The following is a 16,358-nucleotide window of genomic DNA, read 5'->3' as shown; positions in this document are numbered from 1 at the left end:
GAGAGAGGGGCAGAGAGAGAGGGGCAGAGAGAGAGGGGCAGAGAGAGAGGGGCAGAGAGAGAGGGGCAGAGAGAGAGGGGCAGAGAGAGAGGGGCAGAGAGAGAGGGGCAGAGAGAGAGGGGCAGAGAGAGAGGGGCAGAGAGAGAGGGGCAGAGAGAGAGGGGCAGAGAGAGAGGGGCAGAGAGAGAGGGGCAGAGAGAGAGGGGCAGAGAGAGAGGGGCAGAGAGAGAGGGGCAGAGAGAGAGGGGCAGAGAGAGAGGGGCAGAGAGAGAGGGGCAGAGAGAGAGGCGGCAGAGAGAGAGGCGGCAGAGAGAGGAGGTAGGGTATATCGGGAAACGGGAGGGAGTGAGAGGTAGAGTAGCAGTGGAGAGCGAGTGAGATAGATGAGGGGGGGAGAGTTCGAGAGTTACTGGGAGAGAAAAGCAGATTTACATGAGGTCCTTTTGATGTGTTAATCAGACGCCTGATGGGCAGGGCAGTGGAGGTTGCTCGGGATTCCCTGGCGCTGACAGATTGTGTCGTGCTGTTGGGCGACAGGAAAACCTCCCATCAAACCCGCCCTCTGCAGTTGCTGCAAATCGTACCGACATTCTCATCAAACCACACAACACAGGAGGCCACTCAGCCCATCGTGCCCGGGGCTAACGCATTCGAGCCCATTTGTCACATTCCCCCCCCCCCCCCCCCGCTCTCTCCTCATCGCGCCAGGGACACGGTTTCCATTCCGAGCTTTGGCTGGCCGTTTGCGCGGATTCTGCACATCCTCCCCGTGTGTGCGTGGGTTCCCTCCGGGTGCTCCGGTTTCCTCCCGCAGTCCAAAGATGCGGGGGTTAGGGTGGATGGGCCGTGATAAATTGCCCCTTAGCGTCCAAAATTGCCCTTAGTGTTGGGTGGGGTTACTGGGTTATGGGGACGGGGTGGAGGTGCTGACCTTGGGTAGGGTGCTCTTTCCAGGAGCCGGTGCAGACTCGATGGGCCGAATGGCCTCCTTCTGCACTGTAAATTCTACGTACTCCAGGTCTCTCGCAACGAACGGCAACACACCACTGGCCTCCCTAACCAGGTTAACAGGGGAGTCAGGGAAAGCCAGGTGAACGCGTTGGGGGGGGGGGGGAAAGAGAAAAGGATAGGCCGATAGGGCCGAATGGCCTCCATCCTCTGCTGTCGTGAACAAGCTGCAGGAGATGGGAGCTCCCTCTGCATCCAGAGTGCGAACATCTCTTGTGGTTTTTAACCATTCGAAGGGGGCGGCAGTTAAAAGACCCGGAATTTTCTACAACCCGTGGCGAGACATTTCGGCGCGTGTTAATCGGGGCCGTGGTGAGCGAACGAGCTCTTGCGGCCCACCCAGACGAAGGAGGGTCAATCGTGTGGCCCGCTCACCGGCCTAGGTTGCCCGTCATTGCTCTACGTGGTCAAAGCTGAGGTAAAATGTTACCACCCCCCCCCCCCCCCCCACCAACAAAGCAGACTTCAAAGCATTAGAGAGGGACCCATTTGTCCTTTGTTGAAAACGCCAAAAGCCTCTTTAAACGGGAGACGATCCGGTTGGAAATATCAAGCAGCTGGTCGCACACACACATAACATCTTCAAGTGATGGGCCGGCACTGCCTGGCGTTCCCCATCGTCCTAGCCACATCTCAGAAGCTTCCAGCTCTCTTTCCTAAACACACCCCCCCCCCCCCCCCCCCCCCCAAACAGCTTCAAAGCACAGCAGCCTCTTTGATGAAATTCCCTCAGCTCTCTCTCTCAGCTCGGGAAAGGTTGCTTCGTTTCCGTACAGCCGCAATGCGACACTATCTAGCCCCTGCTTCCTAAAAAAACAGATCCAATCCTCCACCGAGCCTGGTTTTGTGGGAGGGAGTGCGGGGGGGGGGGTTAGGAAAGTGACTAGGCCGAAGCCTACCCCGATTCAGGGCCTTGGTTACGGAGGGTGTAAAATTATATATCGATGGGGGTGAACTTTCCGGAAATACTGGTCTCCCGAGTTACAAAGTAATCCCCCACCAAACCCTCCCCCAGATACGGCCGGCAGTGGGTTAGCACCGCTGCCCCACGGGGCCAGGGACTCGGGTTCCATTCCGGCCTCGGGCGACTGTCTGTGTGGAGTCTGCACGTCCTCCCCCGTGTCGGTGTGGGGGTTTCCTCCGCTTTTTCCCCCCCCACAGTCCATAAAGTTGTGCAGCTTGGGGTGGATTGGCCGTGCAAACATTGCCCCTTGGGGGGAGGAAACGGGGACCTGTTCCCACAGGGAATGGGCTGGGTGGGGAAACCAGGGCCTCGCTCCCACGGGGAGAACAAGGAACCCGCCGCCACGGGGAGCAGTTGATGGTAACGACATATTTCGGAAGGGAGAGAAACTGCGGGGTGAAACTGGACAAATACCTGAGGGAGAAGGGATTAGGATGGGAAGGGTCAGACGAAGAAAGGATGAGGGGCCGCACGGTGGCGCAGTGGGTTAGCACTGCAGCCTCACGGCGCCGAGGTCCCAGGTTCGATCCCGGCTCTGGGTCACTGTCCGTGTGGAGTTTGCACATTCTCCCCGTGTCTGCGTGTGTTTCGCCCCCACAACCCAAAGACGTGCAGGGTCGGTGGATTGGCCAGCCCCTTAATTGGAAAAAAATTAGGTACTCAAAGGATGAGGAGCAGAAACACCGTCACAAAGCGGATGGGCCGAATGGCCTGTTTTCCGAGCTGTGAATTCTGTGTACGGGAGAGGATATTCGGCTGTCACAACGCGAACAGACCCAATAGATGTTAACGAGCGCACGGGGCAACAACGACGGGAACAAGGAGCAAACTGACACAGTCGTTGCGCGTGAAGAGAGACCATCCATCTTAGAATCGACCCGGTCGCACCGCCCCAGCGACACTCCGCTCCCGAGTCACGAGGCCTGCTCTGGAGGCTCGGCCGTGTACTGAGTGGGCAGCGCTGCACGGTCAGAGCTGCGGTCTCAGGGGAAGCTGTGCTGAAACCCAGGGCCTGTCATCCGACTTTGGAGGGGGGAATTTGGAGTGGGCCCTTCCGGTGGACCGACCCGGCCAACATTCGCTCCTCAACCCACACCCTCCAAGCAATTCGACCTCGCCACACACTGGTGGGACCCCCGTGCGCCCAAGATGCCGTTTCATCGAAGTTCTTCCTCGGGCCGCGCCTCCCAAGTCAACAACGGAGCAGAGTGCATGATGGGAAGAGGCCTAGCAACACCCTTCCCCCGCCAACCCTACCCACAGCCTGAGGTGAGGCTGGGGTAGTGAGGCCTGGGGGGGGGGGGGGGTCAATCGACAACACAACAAAACTATGAGGGAGGGAAAAGGGGGAAGAAACAAAACAAGAGTCACTTTCGCATGGCGATTTAAATATTTAAAAAGTTTAATATCAAGTGGTTTGGCCCAATTGTTGCCGGGATGGTTATCCCTGGTCAGAAACTGGCAGAACGGACATCCACATCTCCGGGGCAGAGAAGGGATGTCAATGGGTGGGGGTGGGGAGAGAGGGGGGGGGGGGGGGGATCTAACTAACCATTCGCCCGATCGTTACAGTATTTACACGCGCATTGTGCACGGGCCGATGTCTTAGCAACTAGTCAGAGATTTTACTTCCAAAACGAGCTACCCATCTTCCCCTCACTCCCAAATTGGAGATTGACGCTGTGAAGGGCAGGGGAAATGTGTGTGTGTGTGGAGGGATTGGGGGAGGTGTGGGTGGGGGGTATTGGCTTCTTGTACCTCAGCCAGTTGCCCATTCTCGATGTCAAAGGTCGCGGCTTTCCAACTCGCTCATTCCCGTCCACAAAACCAGCTCTTAAGGGATTCTGTGTCAGGGATCGGTGACAGGTTGGTACACTCACCCTCCACCCACCCCCCCACCCCGCCCAGGCCCGCCACTCCTTCCCGGGGCAGGCAATGCAGATAGGTCCCTGCCGATCAGAGGTCAAAGGGGTTCGGGTCCTCAGGGTCAGGGGTCGCAAAGGGCAAGAGGGGCTTGTGCAAAAAAAACAAACAAAAAAAAAAACACCCTCAGGCCACCTCGCAGCGACATGAAACATTTTGAGCGACCATTTTGCTTAAAACCCCTCCCGCAGTTGGCAGGAATTGCGCCGGCCACCTCTACCCTCCCACTGCGGTTACTACCCATCCCCCCCCACCCACCCCCGCCGTCTCTGGCTGAACTTCCTTTTGAAGGTCCATGGTCCCTTTACCTGGCAGGTTAATGACCACCAGGGTGTGGGGGAGGTGGGGAGGGGAAAGGGGGGGATTGGTCCCAATCAAAATGGAGGGAGCGTGTCAGTGAGGACCAGGAGGCGGCAACCTGGGCTTAGGAGTTAGTAGGCCTCAGGCCTTCTGACCGTGAGGAAGAGTCATCAATCGACGTGACGCTTTGCTCACCCGACAATATATAATCTTAGGACACAACTTAATGGCGTTCCAGTCTCCGTTATTCAACACGTGATTTGTACAAAGCACGGGAAATGTCTCTTCAGAAGAGAATTGGGGATCGGGTTTGGGTCGTCCCACGCGTGGACCAGCTGGAATTATATTAAAAGCTTTAGCACTGGGAAAATACACATCTCCCATTCCCAGTTAGCCGCTCACAAAATGTAACCATCTCATCTTCAATATGAAGATTGGGGTTTGCGGGTTTGCTGAACAGTCAATTCGTGCCACGTTGGCGGCGACGCCTCGGTTCCACGCGGAGGTCACGGCCTCCTCTTCAGTTGCGGCTATGCCGCCGGGAGTCGCCGGCTGCCCCTTCCCGAGAAGCGTCCCCAAAATGTCCCGGCAGTCAGGGTTGAGCGCTGCGACGGACCGGGCAAGTGCAGGTCGGCGCTCCCGGGGAAAGCACCAGTCCAGCGGGGGGGGCGGAAGGAGGAGCAGGAGGAGCGGGGGAGCGGTCCTCGAAAAAAAAAGTGCAAAGGTCAAAGCTGCCGTTGGGAAGGCTCCCCCCCGAGGAAAGTCGCAGTCAGGAGCGAGCCGGGCTTCTCCGAGTCTCGGTGCGGTCGAGGCCTTCGAGAGAGAGTTCCGTGTCCGGGAGCCGGCCGCTCCCCGCGGGCGTTGCTTTTCCTCCTCCGTCTCCCAAACAGTTATCCCACTCCGCGTGAATCCCGGTTCAGTCAGTTGCGTGCTGGCTGGGGCGTCTTCACCTGCGCCATCATAGTCTGGACACAGGTGAGAATTTTGTTCTGATGTCCGGCGAGAGTCACTCCAATCCGTAGAAGATCCCTGGACAAACCCAAAACAGACCAACGGTCAACCCAGAGAGCACATACACAAATATTGTTCAGCTTTCTCTGGACTGCCTCATATATACACCCACATTTTCAGCTTCCTAAAGGAATTCTCCTCAAACACTCCCAGGACAGGTACAGCACGGGGTTAGATACAGAGTAAAGCTCCCTCTACACTGTCCCCATCAAACACTCCCAGCACAGGGACAGCACGGGGTTAGATACAGAGTAAAGCTCCCTCTACACTGTCCCCATCAAACACTCCCAGGACAGGTACAGCACGGGTTAGATACAGAGTAACGCTCCCTCTACACTGTCCCCATCAACACTCCCAGGACAGGTACAGCACGGGGTTAGATACAGAGTAAAGTTCCCTCTACACTGTCCCCATCAAACACTCCCAGGACAGGTACAGCACGGGGTTAGATACAGAGTAAAGCTCCCTCTACACTGTCCCCATCAAACACTCCCAGGACAGGTACAGCACGGGGTTAGATACAGAGTAAAGCTCCCTCTACACTGTCCCCATCAAACACTCCCAGGACAGGTACAGCACCGGGTTAGATACAGAGTAAAGCTCCCTCTACACTGTCCCCATCAAACACTCCCAGGACAGGTACAGCACGGGGTTAGATACAGAGTAAAGCTTCCTCTACACTGTCCCCAGCCCGGTTGTCATGTTTCCCTCTCCAGCCATTGCGTGCTGTCTGGCTCCAGTTGGGATCTGGAATGGAGGCTCATGGTCAGGCTGTGGAAGACTGAACTAGGCCAAGCACTTAGCCACCAGTTATGTGCCATTGGGCCTTCTGGACAGGAGGTCAAGTCCCAGAGACTGGAAGGCCCATGGTCCCTTCACCGCCGGCCATTGAGACCTCCAGTCCCGGCGAGACTCCGGCCTAGCTTTGAAAATAAAAAGGAACCACCTACTCGGCTGATACTTGGGCGACGAGGTCAAAGGTCGTGAACCCGGCGTTGATGAAGTTCTCCTCGTAGCGGCCCATCTTGATTGCCTTCAGCCACTCGCCGACGGTGGAGAAAGTGGTGTAGTGCGGCGTGCCCCGGTCTAGCAGAGGCTGAGAGAGCCTGCGGGAGAGGGGGGTCAGAAACACACAAAAATAAAACAGAGGTCCTTTGGTAGTCAGTCAGCCAGAGAGCTGCGTTTGTATAGCGCTTTTCTTAACCTCTGCACGCACCCCTGCCCCGGCCAAAAGAGGCTGCCCAGCCGATGCGGGAATCGCTGAAGCGTTCATTCGTGGTCACAATTTGGCGGCCGATTTGCGCACAGGATGATCCCGAAGAACGGTCCGGAAATATATGGCCGGGGTGTCGGGCTTCTCGTTTTTGAAGCGGGTCTGTTGCGGATAATCTATTGGGGAAGATTCCGAAGGAGAAAATCTATCTCCACTTGGAGGGGCACGGTTTGATCAGGGATAGTCAACGTGGCTTTGCCAGAGGGAGGTCAGGCCTAACACATTTGATCAGGTTTTCCGAGCATGTGACCAGGTGTGGCGATGAGGGTAGTGCAGTTGATGTCGTCTACCTGGATTTCAGCAAAGCCTTTGACATGGGAGACTTATAAAAGAAGGCAAATGCACGTGGGATACAGAGTAACAGCACGGTAGCATTGTGGGTAGCACAATCGCTTCACAGCTCCCAGGGTCCCAGTTCGGTTCCCGGCTTGGGTCACTGTCTGTGCGGAGTCTGCACATCCTCCCCCGTGTCTGCGTGGGTTTCCTCCGGTTTCCTCCCACAGTCACAAAGATGTGCAGGTTAGGGTGGATTGGCCGTGCTAAATTGCCCTTAGTGTCCAAAATTGCCCTTCGTGTTGGGTGGGGTTACTGGGTTATGGGGATAGGGTGGAGGTGTTGACCTTGGGTAGGGTGCTCTTTGCAAGAGCCGGTGCAGACTTGATGGGCCAAATGGCCTCCTTCTGCACTGGAAATTCTATGATAATCTATGATAAGGTGGATTCAAAATTGTGTTAGCTGTCGGAGACAGAGGGCGATGACGGACGGCTGCTTTAGGGACTGGATGCCAGTGTCCTGTGGCTTACCACAGGGATCTGTGCTGGGCCCCCTATTGTTATATAAACGGCAGAGGTGACTATGTGGGGGGTGGGATCATTAAGTTTGCGGATGACACAAAGATTGTCCGGGTGGTTAACAGTGCGATTGAGAGTCTTGGGCTACAGGAAGAGGTGGATGGGATGGGAAAATGGGCAGAAAACTGGCTGATGGAATTTCACCCATGAGAAGTGTGAGGTGATCCACTTTGGAAGGAGTAATGTGACCAGGGAGTATTCAATGAAAGGCCTGACACTGGGAAGTTCTGAGGAACAAAGGGACCTTGGAGTGTTTGTCCAGAGATCTCTGAAGGCAGAAGGGTAGGTTAATGGGGTGGGTGAAAAAGGCAAATGGGACACTGGCCTTTATCAATCACGGCACAGATTACAAAAGCAGGGAGGTCGTGTTGGGAGTTGTGTAGAACTTTGGTGAGGCCACAGCTGGAGCACTGGGTGTAGTTCTCATCGCCACATTATAGGAAGGATGTGATTGGACTGGAGGGGGTGCAGAGGGGATTCACCAGGATGTTGCCTGGGATGGAACGTTTCAGTTATGAAGAGAGGTTGGGGCAGCACGGTGGCGCAGTGGGTTAGCCCTGCTGCCTCACGGCGCCGAGGTCCCAGGTTCGATCCCAGCTCTGGGTCACTATCTGTGTGGAGTTTGCACATTCTCCCCATGTCTGCGTGGGCTTCATCCCCACATCCCAAGGATGTGCAGGGTAGGTCAATTGGCCACATTAAATTGCCCCTTAATTGGAGAAAATGAATTGGGTATTCTAAATTTATTTAAAAAAATGAAGAGAGATTGGATGGGCTGGGGTTGTTTGCGCTGGGTCAGAGACTGAGGGGCGACCTGATCGAGGTGGACAGGATTATGAGGGGGCAGGGACAGGGTGGATAGGGAGCAGCCGTTCCTCTCAGTTGAAGGGTCAGTCATGAGGAGACACAAGTTCAAGGTGAGGGGCAGGAGGGATTGGAGGGAAAATGTTTTTACCCAGAGGGTGGTGAGGGTCTGGAACGCACGGCCTGGGAGGAAGGGGGGTAGAGGCGGGTTGCCTCACATCCTTTACAAAGTACCTGGGTGGCAACTTGGCCGTCAAGACTACGGGCCAAGTGCTGGCCAATGGGATTAGGTGGGCAGGTCAGGTGATTTTCATCGGTGCAGACTCGATGGGTCTCTTCTGCGCTCTAGTATTCGGTGATTCTGAGGAGTTGGGGACTGGTTGAGGGGCCAGCGTCCACCCCAGGACATCGAGGCGGAGTTCCTCTCCTTTTGCCTTCCTTACGATGGCATTTTCTTGGAATTTTTCCCGTTACCAGATTTTTTAGTAGGGGGGAGGGGGGTGGGGAAGAAAAGGCTGATGATTAAGCCTCCCTCAATTGGGTAACCGGTCCTTTCTTGATATTCCAATTGGCTTGGGAAGGCCGTGCGTCACGAGGACGGACGTATTGACCGCCTCACGGCCGGAGAGTGGAGAGCCAGTCATGCGCTGGAAGCTCCAGGGGTATATTTAACCGCCGTTGGGAACCCTATCCGCAGGTTCTCAATGCCCTGTGGTCCTCACCCCAGGGGGCATCAAGGGCCCCACGTCGGAGACGCGTAGAGGTGGCAGCTTCTCCCGGGCCTCTCGCGTTTCACGGTAAAATGTGGCGGCCTTTCTCCAGGGCGAGGTTTCTCCGTGAGCGGAACTCCGCATTTCCCAAACCTGGACATGGCCTGGGGCGCCGGAGGCATTCCGCAAGGATCTGCGGATCCCGTTACCACAGGACATGGTCGAGGCCGAAACGTTTGGGGCAGCAGGGCAGCATGGCGGTTAGCATCAATGCTTCACAGCTCCAGGGTCCCAGGTTCAATTCCCGGCTGGGTCACTGTCTGTGTGGAGTCTGCACGTCCTCCCCCTGTGTGCGTGGGTTTCCTCCGGGTGCTCCGGTTTCCTCCCAGTCCAAAGATGTGCGGGTTAGGTGGATTGGCCATGCTAAATTGCCCTTAGTGTCCTAAAAAGTAAGGTTAAGGGGGGGTTGTTGGGTTACGGGTATAGGGTGGATACGTGGGTTTGAGTAGGGTGATCATTGCTCGGCACAACATCGAGGGCCGAAGGGCCTGTTCTGTGCTGTACTGTTCTATGTTCTATGTTGCTTGTTTCCCAGGAGCATTAGATACGGCACGGAGGGCGAAGGGGATGGGAGGCTATGGCGGGAAGGGGCTATTGAGTTGGATGGTCAGCCATCATCAGAATGAACGGCGCCCCAGGCTCGAGGGGCCGAATGGCCTCCTCCCTGCTTCTATTTACGATGTTTCTACCTGCGCATCGCAGCGAGGAGATTGTGATCGGTCTCCAAAAAAGCAGCGGAGTACTTGGAATCAGGGCTAATTTGGCCAGAAAATTCAAAAGGGTCCGATTTTTGAAGCCTGCAGTGAGGCCATCTGACGCTTGGGCCGGTGTTTTGAGTCACGCCCACCCCCCCCCACAAGATGGCGTTCCCTGGCGTATCAAAATGGCGGAGCCGCCTTGGGCACTCGCGATAGGGGCGAAAGCGGCGACTCACGCTCCGTGCTCCCGCGTGACGATCTTCAGGCTGGCCGGGTTGCGGATGAGCTTGTCCAGAGCGCTGACGATCTGCCCGAAGCGGGGCCGGGTGTTGCGGTCCTTCTGCCAGCAGTCCAGCATCAGCTGGTGCAGCAACGTGGGGCACTCTGCCGGCGGCGGCAGCCGGTAGTCCTGCTCGATGGCGTTGATGACCTGGCGGGGCAGAGGGAGAGCGGCGAACGGTTAAACCACGGCCGGCAACACGTGCGGACTCACGGCGAAGGCCACTCGGCCCCTCGATCCTGCTCCCCCGTTCAATACAATCCAGTCTGGCCGGATTGTAACCTCCCACATTCCTGCTGACCTCCCGATAACCTTTCACCCCGATAACCTTTCACCCCCTCGTTAATCGGGAATCTACCCAGCTCTGCTTTTAAAATATTCAAGATTCTGCTTCCGCAGAATTTCTTGAGGAAAAGAGTTCCAGAAACTTTCCGCCCTCGGAGAGAAAATATTTCTCCTCATCTCCGTCTTAAAGGGGCCACCCTCTTATGTTTAAATGGTGACCCCCCCCCCCCCACCGGTTCTTGATTCTCCCACAAGAGGAAACATCCTCTCCACATCCACCCTGTCAATCCGCTCAATACCGTTGACTTGGTTATTGTAATTTTTCCGAGTTTCGCCCTTCCACTTCCTGATTTTCAGCTATTTCTGGCAGGTGACTGTTATCCTCTGTGTTGGAGACTGGTGCAAAGTGAGACCATCAGAGCTGAAGTAGGCCATTCGGCCCATCGAGTCTGCTCCACTGTTCAATGAGCTCATGCGTGATGTGATAATCCTCAACTCCACTTTCCCGCCTTCTCCCCGTGACCCTCGCTCATCTCACTGATTAACAATCTCGGCCTTGAACATACTTAACGACCCGGCCTCTACAGCTCTCTGCGGTAAAGAATTCCACAGATTCACTCCCCTCCGAGAGAAGAAATTCCTCCTCATCTCTGTCTGAAATGGGCGCCCCCCCCCCACTCCTCACTCTGAGATTCTGCCCTCTGGTCCCAGACTCTCCCACACGGGGAAACAGCCTCTCAGCATCGACCCTGTCAAACCCCCTGAGAATCCGATACGTCTCAATAAGGCCGCCTCTCCTTCTCAACTCCCAATGAGGACAGGCCCGACCTACTCAACCTCTCCTCATGGGAAAACCCCTCCCTACCCGGGATCAACCCAGTGAACCTTCTCTGGGCGGCCTCCAATGCCGGTATATCCTTCCTTAGATAAGGGACCAAAACTGTTCGCAGTATCCCAGGTGTGGTCTAACTAGAGCTTTGTACAGTTTTAGCGAGACTTGCCTATTTGTATACTCAATTCCCTTTGAAAATACCTGCTCAATTCATCAGCCATTTCCCTTATTAATGCCCCAGTCTGGAGCAGCACGGTGGCGCAGTGGGTTAGCACTGCTGCCTCGCGGCGCCGAGGTCCCAGGTTCGATCCCGGATCTGGATCACCGTCCGTGTGGAGTTTGCACATTCTCCCCCGTGTCTGAGTGGGTTTCTACCCCGCAGCCCAAAGATGTGCAGGGTAGGGGGATCGACCGTGCTAAATTGCCCCTTCATTGGGAAAAAAATGAATTGGGTCCTCCAAAATAATAAATAATAATAAAAGCCCCAGACTCGCGCCAGCCGGCACTTTGTTAACTCTTTTCATATTTAAATATTTAGAGAAGGCCACACGAACGCGAGATGTGAAAATGATGTACTTTCAGTCACTTTCGAAGCGCGAGGCAGTATCGGGATACCTACATCCTGGTTTGACATGTCCCAGTAGGGTCTTTCACCGAAGGACATCACTTCCCACATGACAATTCCATAGCTCCACACGTCGCTGGCGGTTGTGAACTTGCGGAAGGCAATCGCTTCCGGAGCCGTCCACCTGATCGGGATTTTCCCGCCCTGCGTTGGAAAATTGTTCAATTTTAAAATAATTTTTTTGAAGGGAGAAAAAAAAAGAGCAAACCGATCTCGGGTCAACAATCCGAATCTTCGCGACCTGAACAGATCCTCAATCACGCCTCGGAATAGATTCACATGAGTGTTGGCCGTTTCCCGTCTCCCCTTTTCAGACCGGCAGCCAAGTGGCCACCTGAACCGGCTCACTGGGAATGGGAAGCCCCCCCCCCAACCCCACGTGAGGTGACGGTATCAGAGGAGGACCAACTCGCTGCGCTGGTCACCATGGCCACAAGATGGCTGCCGCTCAGGAAGGACCCAACAAGACTGCCCCCTTCCGTAAGGCCGTCCACACACTGCCTCCCCAATTGACAGACCAGTTTTGATCTCTCGCCCAAAAGGGTCCTTCCCTGAGCTCCGTTTTTCCCGCCTCCCTGGAACCGAACGCCTCTCCACAGGGAACAATCTTCCGGATCACCTGGCCCATTCCCCCAAAAAAAAAAATCGCAGAAACCTTTCCTCGTAACTGGGACTCCTGGCATCACTTGGCCGACCCCACGCCCCGTTCAACCATTTTGTATAAACTCTAGCTCTTCCAGAAGTCTGTCGCCCTCATCCTAGCCTGCTCCGGGACCTGTCCCTCCAACACCCGGGGCTCGGAGGCCAGTGTTGGGCTGAAAATTAGCGTTTTTAGATTCCTCCGCGGTGGGGTATCAAGGGGTGGTAAAAGAAAGCGCGGGCTGGATCTTGACCAGCTCCCAGTTGAGCAGCCACCCGTCACGCAGCGGGGTCCTTACCAAGGTGCTGGTGTACGTGGGGTCCGAGGAGCTCTCCTCCAGGAAGCGGGACAGCCCGAAGTCGGAGACCTTGCAGACCAGGTTGCTGTTGACCAGGATGTTGCGGGCGGCCAGGTCGCGGTGGACGTAGCTCATGTCCGAGAGGTACCGCATGCCCGAGGCGATGCCCCTCAGCATCCCCACCAGCTGGATGGGGGTGAACTGCCCATCGTTCTGCTGTGGGTACAAAGGAAGCACGTCAACCAGCAACCAAGAGAATGGTGGATCAGCAGAAACCTCTCTCTCCCCCTCCCCCCCTCCCCACATTCGGAGACAGAGGATGTGGGGGCCTAATTCAGGCCAAGATTGCATACAGGAAATGCCTGGACACTGTGTGGGTCCTTCCCGCGCAGTCCCTTATTCCCCCATTCTTTTATTTTGCCATTATTATTTTTTGATCCATGGGTGGTTAATGGACATGTGTCAGGCAGCAGAGAGAACGAGGAATTCAGAAATTACAGGAGTGAACAGGGGCTTTTCAGCATCAGAGAGGGAGATGGGCTGGGACTCACTTTGATTGGCTGGCTGGGGCGGGGGTGGGGGAGGGCAATGAATTGGCCCAAAAGGCCGCACTCTGGCCGGTAACAGGTGACGATTGGATCCTGTCCCAGTGGAACAATTTGCAGAGCCCCAAGGGGTTTCAGTTTGACTCCTGGACACAGAAAGACAAGAACCTATTTTTTCCCCTCCTTCTCCAGAAAGCCTGGGGGCTGATGTAATCCTGAAGCTGCAGAGCATCTGGACGAATGAATCTACAGGAAAAACATTGCAGGCAAAGACCAGGACTCACTCTCTCTCTCTCTCCAAAGAGCCTGTGAGTGCTGTATTCCTGAAACTCGGGAGGGCTGAATAAATCTACTGTAAAAACCTGGAACTGAAACAAAGTTTGAACAGGAGTAAAGTGCTCAAAACACCTGTCAAACAAATACTCTTTTGCTTAGTGTCATGTGAGTGTACCTTTAAGAAATGGGCGTTTATAAATGGGTGTGTAAATAAATATCTGTAGTGAGAGTACCTTTAAGAAATGGGTGTTTGCTACTGCACTGATGTCAGAGAGTGGGTGGAGCTGGGCTGCCTGTCTGCTTTTTACTTTCGTTTTAGGTTGTTTGCTGCGGCGTGTGTTTTAGTTTCGTTTTCAGCGTTGGAGCTGAAGCCAGACAGAGCAGCTGTACTGCTGTTCTCTCTGCCATCAAAAGACTATCTCTTGATCATTTGGTGAATTCAGAATTATAAATGTTCTCAGTAGTGACTTTAACCTGATGTGCTTCTGTTAAAGGTTTTGTTTTTTAAGTCGGATGGATGTTATAAAGGAAAGCTTAAAGGGTTCCTTAGTGTTTTATTCTTTGGGGGTTGTATTTGAATTGATGGTTGCTAAGATGTATGTTTTAAAAAGGTTAACTTGAGTTCATGGAATAAAACATTGTTTTGCTTTAAAAAATACTTTTCCATTTCTGCTGCCCCACACCTGTAGAGTGGGCCGTGTGCTCCCCATACCGCAATCTAGTAAAAGCTGTGGGTCAGGGGAACTCCATGATACACTTTGGGGTTCTCTAAAACCCTGGCCCATAACATTAGGAGATTCACTAGGTTAATCCCAGAGCTGAAGGGGTTGGATTATGAGGAGAGGTTGAGTAGACTGGGACTGTACTCGTTGGAATTTAGAAGAATGAGGGGGGGATCTTATAGAAACATTTAAAATTATGAAGGGAATAGATAGGATAGATGCGGGCAGGTTATTTCCACTGGCGGGTGACAGCAGAACTAGGGGGCATAGCCTCAAAATAAGGGGAAGTAGATTTAGGACTGAGTTTAGGAGGAACTTCTTCACCCAAAGGGTTGTGAATCTATGGAATTCCTTGCCCAGTGAAGCAGTTGAGGCTCCTTCATTACATGTTTTTAAGGTAAAGATAGATAGTTTTTTGAAGAATAAAGGGATTAAGGTTTATGGTGTTCGGGCCGGAAAGTGGAGCTGAGTCCACAAAAGATCAGCCATGATCTAATTGAATGGCGGAGCAGGCTTGAGGGGCCAGATGGCCTACTCCTGCTCCTAGTTCTTATGTTCTTATGTTTATGAGTTTTATTTACCCCTTTCTTCCCGTGTTTGTCTGTCTTATGTATGTGTAGAGGGTGGGAGTTAGTTAAAGTGGGGGATTAGGAATCAGATAATAGTTAGCCAGTTGTATTTTCTGCGTATTTAATTATATTTCTTGTTTTAAATAAACAGTAATTATGTTTACAATTACAAACCTGGTTAGTGTGATTATTGGGCAGCAAACGGCAATGGATTTTGGGTATTTTTCTAAGAATTATTGGATAGTCACTTGGGACTCCAGGTCGAGTGGGACTGGAACTGAGCGCGGGCTGGCCCAGGGGGTCGTGACCCTCCTCTTGTTACTGATAAAGATATGGGAGGAGCGACAATCGCAAACCCACCCGCAGGAAGGAATCCAGGGCTCCGTTCTCCATGAACTCGGTGACGATCATGACAGGGCAGCTGCTGGTGACCACGCCCTCCAAGTGGATGATGTTGGGGTGGTCGAACTGCCCCATGATGCTCGCCTCGCTCAGGAAGTCCCGCCGCTGCTTGTCTGTGTAGCCACCCTTCAGCGTCTTGATGGCCGCGTAGATCTCCCTCTTCCCCGGCACCTTCAGCCGCCCGCGGCACACCTCCCCGAACTCACCTGGAATTAAAGAAAACGGGTGAGACAAGCCGTTCCAATCGAATCAAACCCCCGCAAGAGGCGGCCGCTCGGCCCATCGGCCCCGGGTCGTCTCCTTGAAAGAACTATCTAGTCCCCCCCCCCCCCCGGCTCACGGCATTCATTTCACGGGTTGACCCAATTCTTTCGCGGAAATTCGTATTGAATTGGGCAGCACGGCGGCTTAGCACTGCTGCCTCACAGCGCCAGGGTCCCAGGTTCGATTCCCGCCTGGGGCGATTGCGTGGAGTCTGCACGTTCTCCCCCGTGTCCGCGTGGGTTTCCTCCGGGCGCTCCGGTTCCCTCCCACAGTCCAAAGGTGGGCGGGTTAGGCGGATCGGCCGCGCTAAATTGTCCCTTAGTGTCCAAAGATGTACAGGTTGGGTGGATTGGCCGTGCTAAAAATGCCCCTTTGCGCCCAAAGATGGGAGTTAATGGGATGAGGCGGGGAGCGGGCCAATATCGGGGGCTCTTTTGGAGGATCAGTGCAGACTCGATGGGCTGAATGGCCTCCTTGAAAATGAAAATGAAAATGGCTTGTCACGAGTAGGCTTCAAATGAAGTGACTGTGAAAAGCCCCTAGTCGCCACATTCCGGCACCTGTTCGGGGAGGCTGGTACGGGAATCGAACCGTGCTGCTGGCCTGCCTGGGTCTGCTTTCAAAGCCAGCGATTTAGCTCTGTGCTAAACCAGCCCTTCTGCACTGTTGGGATACTATGAATCTAAGGAATTCGCTCCCCTTCTCGGCAGCACCTTCCAGGTTAACTACAACCCACTGCAGGGAAATGTCCTCGCACTGATTGTCTTCAACCGGTGTTCCCGTTGGGTTACCGACACCCCCTCTCCCACAGGGAGATCTTTTTGCTGGGGGGGGGGGGGGGGTTTGCTTTCTGGAAGTGGGTACGAGGATGCGACTCGCTCCACGTTTCGCAGGCGTACCAAACCTTTTTGTGTTTTTTTAAAGATAAATTAACGCGGAGTCTGCACATCCTCCCCGTGTCTGCGTGGGTTTCCTCCGGGTGCTCCGGTTTCCTCCCACACGTCCGAAGGTTAGGTTA

General features: G+C 54.4%; 1 protein-coding gene across 1 annotated transcript; it reads right to left on the bottom strand.

Annotated features, from left to right (window-relative positions):
* Positions 1-4,422: 4,422 nt before the first annotated feature.
* LOC119958307 (ephrin type-B receptor 4-like) lies at positions 4,423-15,289 on the bottom strand (the record flags this gene model as incomplete). Its single annotated transcript, XM_038786744.1, has 6 exons — positions 4,423-5,224; positions 6,157-6,312; positions 9,839-10,032; positions 11,619-11,768; positions 12,563-12,778; positions 15,035-15,289. Coding segments are annotated over 6 exons (1,080 nt in total), but the record flags the coding sequence as incomplete, so codon positions are not given.
* Between the last annotated feature and the right edge of the window lie 1,069 nt (positions 15,290-16,358).

The sequence above is a fragment of the Scyliorhinus canicula genome, chromosome 29 (genome assembly GCF_902713615.1).
Source record: "Scyliorhinus canicula chromosome 29, sScyCan1.1, whole genome shotgun sequence".
NCBI classification, from domain to species: Eukaryota; Metazoa; Chordata; class Chondrichthyes; order Carcharhiniformes; family Scyliorhinidae; genus Scyliorhinus; species Scyliorhinus canicula.
Note: the sequence above shows the minus strand (reverse complement) of the source record. Positions and strands in the feature narration are given on the sequence as shown.